Source organism: Crocodylus porosus, unplaced genomic scaffold (assembly GCF_001723895.1).
Source record: "Crocodylus porosus isolate Cpor-Errol unplaced genomic scaffold, CroPor_comp1, whole genome shotgun sequence".
Classification (NCBI taxonomy): Eukaryota; Metazoa; Chordata; order Crocodylia; family Crocodylidae; genus Crocodylus; species Crocodylus porosus.
The window spans coordinates 2,516,050-2,525,016 of record NW_017728950.1 but is presented as its reverse complement, the minus strand read 5'-3'; the positions used below and the strand labels follow the sequence as shown (position 1 = coordinate 2,525,016).

Sequence of the window (8,967 nt, the reverse complement as noted above, 5' to 3'; positions counted from 1 at the left end):
ACATGAGTACTGTATCTGCAAGTTCCAGAATCGAAAGGATGGCACACTAAGTAATAATCAGTCAACAGAAAATAATTCTAGACATTGTTGCATTCCACAATTCCATCCAAGGAAAATAATTTCAGGAAAAAGGTTAATGTTTATAATACTGACAGGAAAATGAACTGCAGACCTCCAGGTATTAAGTTTCAACAGTGCTTTTGAAAATTAAAGTAGCCCATCAATCTAGTATGTACTAATTTACTGCAGATTTGTCTCACTTCAATAATGCAATAACCAATTTTGTGTCCCCAAAGAATTAGGCTGCAGAATGAGAAAGGAAATTACCATACATCCAATCTAGTTGAAATCTTAGTTTGTATTTGATATTATAGTAAGATTGCAAAGAGCCAAGACCATGTCTGAAAATGGGAGGAGGTACAGTATATCATTAAAAACATTCTTGATTTTTTTCCATTTTACACAGGAAAAGAGACAATTGTAGGAAGAATAATCAGTAAAAAAAAGTAGGAATGACTGCTGTGCAAGTGAAATGCAGATGGTCTACTTACATCTCACAAAATGGAACACTTCTAACTGAGCTTTTCATCAAGTGAACATTTTGAAAGAGGTAAATCCAATACTTTTGATTTTTCCCTGATAACAAAAAGCCAAATGAACTAATTCAAATAAATAGAACTGCATTCACTTTGAGTCTGGCTCTGTCCTAAACTAAAGAAACTGTTACTATTTTTTAATAGTGAAGATACAGAACTTTTCACATTCAGAATATTGTGTCTGTTGTCATTATTGTAATTCTCCAAGTTTTGCCAGCAAATTATACTCATATTACAAATAATATCAAGATTAAATATAACCCATCTGACCCTACCTAAAAATACAGTTTACAAGATATACCCTGACTATATCGTTTGCACAAAGCTGGTAGGAGTCCTCCAAAAGTTCTAAAGAGTGATTTGATTAAGGAAAGAAAAAAAATAGTAGTCAGTCATCAAGGAACTAACATGAAGAAAATGTAAAAAAGAGGTCCAAATATTTGTAGAAACTACTTCTGTCCACCATTGTTATCAACAGAAGTGATTAATGTCATAAAGTAAATGCTGTACACACAATGGATTACTGCTGCTATAAATCTGCCATCTTAAAAAAACCTTGTTCTTCATAATTTGATTATTACAAAAGGTCTTTTAAACATGAAAAGCACGGTGCTACAGGATGTACCAGACAGGTTGCACATACATATATGTGCGCGCACACACAGTTTTGGAGCAGCAAAAATACCTGAAAGAAATACTTTCATTCAGCATGCACAGCCTGTAAGCTGCAGAGTGTCTGAGGAATCAAACAGCTGCTGCTATATTTTTTTAATCGTTTAAAAAGAAGTTATAGATCTAGAAATGCAATTAGGTTATTTTAACGGGTGGCTTTATACCAGAACATACTGTGGCAGTTTCAGTGAACAAAGACTTTATAGGGAAAAAGTAACTAAGTTCAGACAGACCATAAAGTCAAATTTAAAATCCTGTTGTCCAAGCATCTCTCTTATATCACACATTTTAAATGGTATATTCATTATTGTTTCCAAGAATGAGCAAGAGTCTCTCTACGTATCCATTACAATAGTGTTGAAGCTCATGATGCAGGTAGTCGAGGCTGTTGCTTTGGGAAGTAAGCAGATGTTACAGGTGGACTTCCTTGCTTGGATAATGTAGGCCTTGGTAATACTGAAATAATAATAACAACAACAATAACAACTACTAGACTGTGAATTCCTTGCAAAGTAATTGACATAATATTTTATTCAAATTCTTTAGAAGAATCTTCTTGTTAAAGTCCAGCATAGTGAGCTTCCTGCATGCCTTCTCCAAATCACTGCACACCGATTCAAGTAGTTATTCAAGCAGGTACTCAGCTTTAAGTACTTCATTGTTCTGATTACAAGTCTAGCGCCTCTCCTCCTCTCCCCATCCCTTACAAAAAAGCCATAACATCCAATTTGACTTGTATGCAGGTCAACCTATAATCAGGCCTCTTACAAATTTGACATCTGGACTTGCTGTATTTTTGTGCATACAACAAAAATACAGAGTCAGTATTTATTTTCAGAGCAGTTTTTCCTTTTAGTAATTTTGGTATATTTAACCCTTTGGATCCTTTCCATGGTTACTTTCTTCTCCTAAGGAATTCTGTCACAGCAAAATCAGTTCAAGTTCTTTATCTGTACCCAGGGAAAGCTGTCTTTTGCTAACCCCTGAACATTTGGGATCAACTTGCATACAGGGTCAATTTTTAACTGGAACAATACACTGCATGGGTAATCCCATTGATTTAAATGATATTATTCATATGCTAGAAAAAGTCAGAAGCTTTCTTAAGAATCTTGCTGAATTTGGGCCCAAAACTAGACTATTCCTGTGTAGTTTGACGATTGACCAATTCTAAAAAACTCTCTTGTATTACTATAAGAAAAAAATTCAGAAGAAAACAGTCAAAGAAAACAGTCATGAAATTAAAGCCAAAAATATAGTCCCTGGTTTACCTGGTTTTGAGGGAGTTTGGGTCAGAACTTTGTAGTCCAGGTCTATCTAGAGAAAACATGCCCACTATAAACTCTAAAACACAGATCCTCAGCATTGAAGATGTATTATGGCAGGAGTCAACAGTCAATTGTAACTGAGTTGCTGGGTAAACAAGTAATCTAAAAATCTGTTAGATCATTTTACCTGTGTTTTCTATAGTCAAAGACTTCAGTCCTCTCAAAGGCAAGTTGCCATCTTTCTTCAAATATTTCATATCTAAACCAGGTGGGTCACTGAAATATCAACATGTTTTTGGGAACATATTATTCCAAAGGGAGAAATAGGAGGTTTCTAAATAAAATCCTGTTGAAATGTTACATTGTGCCTTATACTGCCACTCCACCTCTGCCGTGTTCTAAAAAGGTCTAAAAGTTATTAGCCCTTTATTCTTGAAAGAGCTAATGATTTGTAATGAAGCATGATTTATAAATCAGTGACAATTCTAAATGGTTACATTTTCTTCTTTAGCCTAGGAGAAGGTAAATAAAGGAAATGAAATAAATACAAATCACTCAAGCAACTTCAGTTTGGCCATCAGTTATAGAATGGCAGACTGGAAACTGTTGGGTTTTTTTTTTTACCTTCATTCCGCAACTACCGAAACAACATTCGTATTTAGAATCTGAACAGGAATCCCAAGAAGAATGGGGGCGGTTTTTAGCCCTGAGAAACGAACGGGGGGGAAAAAAAATAAATAAATAAATAAAAAATCACCTTACATCAGCCATCATCTTTGCATTCAATGGCTAATAACAAAAGCTCAGTTAGGATTCCATTAAAAAAAAACAAAACAAAAGAGCGTAAGATAGGGTTATTTTGTACGAAGATGTTAGTAGCACGAATCAAAGTAACAATTTTAGATTAAACAGAAAATACAGAAAAATTACATCATGGGGGGGTGGAAGGCTCACAGATTAAAAATTCAGCAGACAATACAGACACTTAATATCTGCATTCTATTTACGTTTTCACTCACACACGAGTTGATCATACAGAACACCTTCCCTCACCCTCCAAAACACCTTAACACTGACTACACAGTTTTCTTGCTTATAAAAATTTGCATGGTGCCATTAAATTGCTGGCAAAACATCCTGACATTGGGGGAAAAAGAAAGGAAATATCTGGAATTTTCTCCCTTCTGCAGCTTCCTGGTTTTGACTTCCCTGTTTTTGACTGTCCAACAATCCTTTCAGTTGAATATACTACATAACAAATAACTATTTTAGTGATCCAATTGATTTTTTGTGAATAAAAAGACAACTATGATTGAGAGGGGAGAAAAACTGGGCATTTTGGTGCCTCCACACTTCCTTACAAAATGCATCACTTGAAACTTGGAAACAGGATTTTGCTAGACCAAGTCAACCAGCACAGCTCAAACTCTGTTCCTATTGAGGTCAACAGCAAAGTTCCTGACTTCAAAGCGTTCATAGGCCAACACTAAGTACCCTCAAAAATTCTACCTTGAATCTGTTTTTGCAACGCCTTGAAAGAGTGCACATAGAATATCGAATTGCCATTTAATCTTTGTTAATATTAGGGCTGTGTGAATTTCAATGGATGTTTTGTTTCGAGGCTGTTTTTGAGCTTGAAACAGCAACATAGAAATGAAATAAAAGGCTCATAACAGCTTCTAAATGAAACGAGGGCACTCAAAATGTTTTGAAACTTTCGAAACGTTCCGAGTTTTAAAGCTGGGTTTCCTGGGGAAATCGAGCTGGGGGCTGGGGCAATGTTCAGGAACCTGAACGTTCCCCCGGCACCCAGTTGGATTCCCCAGCTCCCCAACCTTTCCCCCAGCTCTCTGACTGCTTCCCCTAGCTCTTCCTGGGTGGCCACCAGACTTGGGGGTTGTGCTGGGGTCTTCCCTATAGAGCTCAGACGGGTGGTGGGAGAGCCAGTTGCAGAGATGCTTGGAGCGCAGCCCTGGCTCTGAACACAGCCCTGGCCCGTGGCTCTCCCCCACCTCCCACTACCAGGCTCAGCTCTGTGGGGCTGGCAGAGCCTCCTACCACAGCAGGGCTGTGCTCCGATCAGCTCCACTACTAGCTCTCTCGCCACCAGGTTGAGCTCCATGGGCAAGTGCAGCCCTGGCGAGCACAACCGGACAGCTGGAGGCTCCACAGACCCACAGACCTGGTAGCAGGAGGTGGCAGAGCTGCTCAGAGCACAGCTCTGGCCAGTGTCTCTCCCCCACCTCCGGCCACCAGGCTCAGCTCCGTGGGGCTGGCAGAGCTACTTGGACCGCTGCCCGGCAGGGGTGAAAAGAGCCAGATCTGTGCTCTGAGCAGTTTCACCAGCCCCACAGAGCTCAACTTGCCCTCCCAGTTCTGCCACTGAGTGCCGGAAAGAGCCCAGTGCCACCCCTGCTACAGCCTCAGCAGCAGTGGACACTGCCTGCCTGCAGCCACTGGGCTGCATCATGCCCCAAAATCCCTGGTGTGGCACAGCCCAGCAGCTGCAGGCAGGTGGCATCCACCCCTCTCAGAGCTGCAGCAGGGGCAGCACTGGGCTCTCCCTAGTGCTCAGGGCAGGCTGCATGATGGAAGTGGGGCTGCTGCCACCCCAAAATTCACTGTAGCCCCCACCCCACCTTTCAACCCAGCACCGCCACTGAGCATAGGCCTCCCAGGGGTGCAGGCCCACAGATCTGCATCCAGGATTACAGGAGGTTGCCATTGCTGCCTGGGGCCAGTGTCAGCAGCAAGTCTTCCCAGTGCTGGACGTGGGCTGCACCCAGTGCCAATCCCAGGCAGCAGCAGCAGCCTCCTGTCATCCTACATGCAGATCTGGGGGCCTGCACCCCCGGGAGGAGTCCAGCACAGCCCCACAGCCCTCCTTGGGATGTGGCCCCCACATCTGTGCATGGGATGACAGCAGACTGCCGCTGCCAGCAAATGATACAAGTTTTGCTTTCAACACTTTGGAGGTGCAGTTTCATAAATTCCCTGCACCTCTGTCCTTGAAATGTGGCAGGCTTCATGGCCTCAGAAGGGGCTACCATCCCTGCAATTTTCATCGAAATCAGGCAACAAATGACAAAGTTATAGGTATTTTCATGAATCCCCATAATAGCCTATGGGCAAAACGCGTCAAAACAGTTGCGACAAAATGAAAAAGGGACAGTGCTTCAAAACAAAACAAAACATTGTCCATTTGAAACAATGAAATGGAAGCAAAAATGAAAGCATTGTTTTGCACAACCTTAGTTAATATGTGGCATGTAATCTTTCTGCAAGAGACAACGCTATTCCTTTAAATAGTTGTGACTCTACCACCTAGTGTTACACTTGCGCTAAAGGTTTCTACTGCTTCTGATATACAAACTGATGATATGAACAACATGATTTATATTTTTTTCTTCTTCATACTGAAATAGAGAGGAACAAAGAGACAGGGATCTTCTTTAGCTTTCCCAGTATTTGCCTTTTAAGCAGCTCTTCTCATATCTTCTGAGCTCTCTGAAACATGGGTTTGATTGGAAAACTGGTGATGATCTTACAACAGTAAAAAAAAGTATAAATTACAAGGTATAGGCCAGGGCCATCTTGCAAGAAGTACAGCACTGGGGTTTAATATATAAATGCACATAGTTAAAAAGTGCTTTTTCTTGTCATTAGGTTCTTACTTTAGCTCCGTTATGATATCGTGACTGACTTTATTTTTCTGGGTGTTTGTATTAATAAATAAATAAATCTCATGTCCAGCACTATGAAGGCAAACTAGGCTCCCTTGACCATCCCGAGCCCCCAAGGTCTGGAACAGCCTGCCATAGGAGGTGGTTCAAGCACCTACATTGAACACCTTCAAGAGTAAATTGGATGCTTATCTTGCTGGGATACTACGACCCCAGCTAACTTCCTGCCCTTTGGGTGGGGGGCTGGACTCGATGATCTTCCGAGGTCCCCACCAGCCCTGTCTATGAAATCCCAGAGCAATGCATACCTTCTGTAACACCATTGTGCAGATGGTGTGTATGGTTAAGAGAAAACACGGCTGAGAAGAGGCTAAGCTATAAGTTATGTTTGAATAGACGGTCAGGACAGAGGGATAAGAAAAGGACTTGATAACTTGCTGGTAAACTGTTTTACTTGGTTCCAACGTTCTTGAAGTAAGCCGCTGGCAGAAGAGTAGATGGGATTTAGCGGTAGTATCCGACTGAAAGTGGCAAAAGGGATGTTTAAAACACTAAGTTCCACAGCCCGTTTGAGATTCATCACATAAGCATATGCACTTATGTCCCCCCCCCCCCCTTTTTTTTTTTTTTTTTTAACTTAAGTCCAGGTTTTGCTTGAGCACCTTCAAGATATGCTGGATTCATCCCTGCAGAAAATGTATAGGGAACTGGTCTTATGCAATCAATGTCGTATGTTGTATGTAATATTCTTTATTGCAAAATGCGATACAAAGTTAGAAAGTGTTCTGCTCCCTCTCTCATCCTTACTCATTTGCTATGTTGCTAGCCATTACTCTGACACATGAGGGGGAAGCCTGACTCCAAGGATTAACCAGCCTCAGCTCAGCATATATCACATTGTACTGAAGAGAAACAGGAGATATTTGAAGAAGCACCTAAGAATTAAACTTAGCCTGTTACACTTGGAATTTAGAAGTGAAGTCAGAGACTTGCACAAGCGGCTTCTCAGTGGGAGACATCCTAAATGATGTGATAAAAAGGAAAACCATTAATCAAGATTTCAGGAAATTAAAAAAGAGTACAAAATAGAATGGGCTTTTCCACAGGCCTTCATGCTCCCCCAGATCTTTATCTCTAACTTTCTTTCCAGGAGTACATTCAAGGTGCGTCATCCCACAGATTCCTTGGAGAAAAAAATTTAAAAAAAAAGAGAGAGTTGCATGACAACCAAAATAGACTTCTGTAAAAGCCTGCTAATTTGGCTTCTGTCACATTGTTCCTGTGTACAACGAATCTGAAGCTTTAGATAACGCTATTTCACATGCACACTTCTGCATACACACTAAAGTGAAAACGTGACTTAGACTGGTGCAGTCTCCCTCATGTTAAATGCTGCCACTTGTTATATCACTCTCAAAGTAACTTAACATTAAATTGGAGGCAGGAGGCAGGGATACATACACATGCATCAAATAAACTTACATGTGGCCAGAGTCTGGAGGCATTAATGGAGTAGATGTTGAACTAACTCCTGCTTCATTTAATGGAGTGTTGGAAGTATTTGCCGATAGCTTGAAACGTACCTATGTAATTTGGAGAGTGAAAACAAATATAGCATCACTTATACAAACTTCTGAATGCTTCTTTCTCCCACTTGATGCTGGCATGACTCCATAAGCTGCAGTCTTAAAAAATGACGTAATGCTGTGAACTCTCATGCCAGGACTCATGGAGTAGGACCAGATTTTGTTTTCACTGAAGTCAAAGGCAACACTTTTATTGACTTCAAGGGCAGCAGAATCAGTTTGTGTTCCTCACTGGGATAACGTAAACTGTGTATGGGAAGGAATGTTGGAAGAACACAATCTGTACACAGGATATATGCATTAATGTTGTTTCTATTGTTTTAGACAACCAGATAATTAGGTGCCAGGCTTATTATTTTTAATAGACTGAGAAGTAAATAAATTTATATGGACAGTTTAAATCAAACCCAATTTAAACAAGTATGGGGTAAGAGAAAATTATATTAGGGAAGGTTAGGATTGCTGCTTTATTTGATATGATCAAAAGGTAAGAGTAAATCCTACCAAGCCCTTCACATAAATGTCAATAAGTTTCAGACTAACACTTACATTCATATATTTTACACACATTTAATTATATTTATAATAGTTAAGTTCTGATTGTATTGTTTCTTGTACCTTCCACCTACGCAGCCTTTTTTTCTTTTTAATACTAGGTCTCAAGCTGCAAATGGAAAGCTTAAAGGAGCACTATTATAATTTAAAATAGTTAAAGAAGGCAACTATATACTAATGCATTGTGACTATACACGTCCAACATATCATAGCTAGTTAATGCTAGAAACAGATGCACTATGCTCTTAGAAAACCCAAGAAACCAGATATTCTGCAAGATATGGATGATTCATCAGAGCTAGAAATATGAGGCATCAAACTCAGCAGTGGCTTATGAATAAATTTTGCCAAGCTTGGGCCCCGTTAACGTTAATAGAGAGGCCAAACTGCTTAGGAAGTGGAGTGATTTCTATATACACACACACATATACATATATACATATACATACATACACACACACACATACATACACACACAAAAATAGTATAATGCAAATACGCACTATTAAAATGAACCCATGCGTCTGTCTGTGTGCATGCATGTGTACACGCACATAGTTTCATAGTTTCTAGGGTCGGAAGGGACCTGAGCAGATCATCTAGTCCG

At 40.2% G+C, this 8,967-nt stretch overlaps 1 protein-coding gene across 1 annotated transcript in view; it reads right to left on the bottom strand.

Moving 5' to 3' along the window:
• Nucleotides 1-1,607: 1,607 nt before the first annotated feature.
• Nucleotides 1,608-8,967, bottom strand: part of LOC109323259 (spindle assembly abnormal protein 6 homolog) — a 46,351-nt gene continuing 38,991 nt past the window's right edge. Inside the window, exons 15-17 of the mRNA XM_019554709.1 lie at nt 7,702-7,802; nt 2,724-2,812; nt 1,608-1,724 (exon numbers count right to left, since the gene is read on the bottom strand). Coding sequence (XP_019410254.1) covers nt 1,633-1,724; nt 2,724-2,812; nt 7,702-7,802 — 282 coding nt within the window. The 3' untranslated portion in view covers nt 1,608-1,632. The remainder of the gene's footprint in view (nt 1,725-2,723; nt 2,813-7,701; nt 7,803-8,967) is intronic.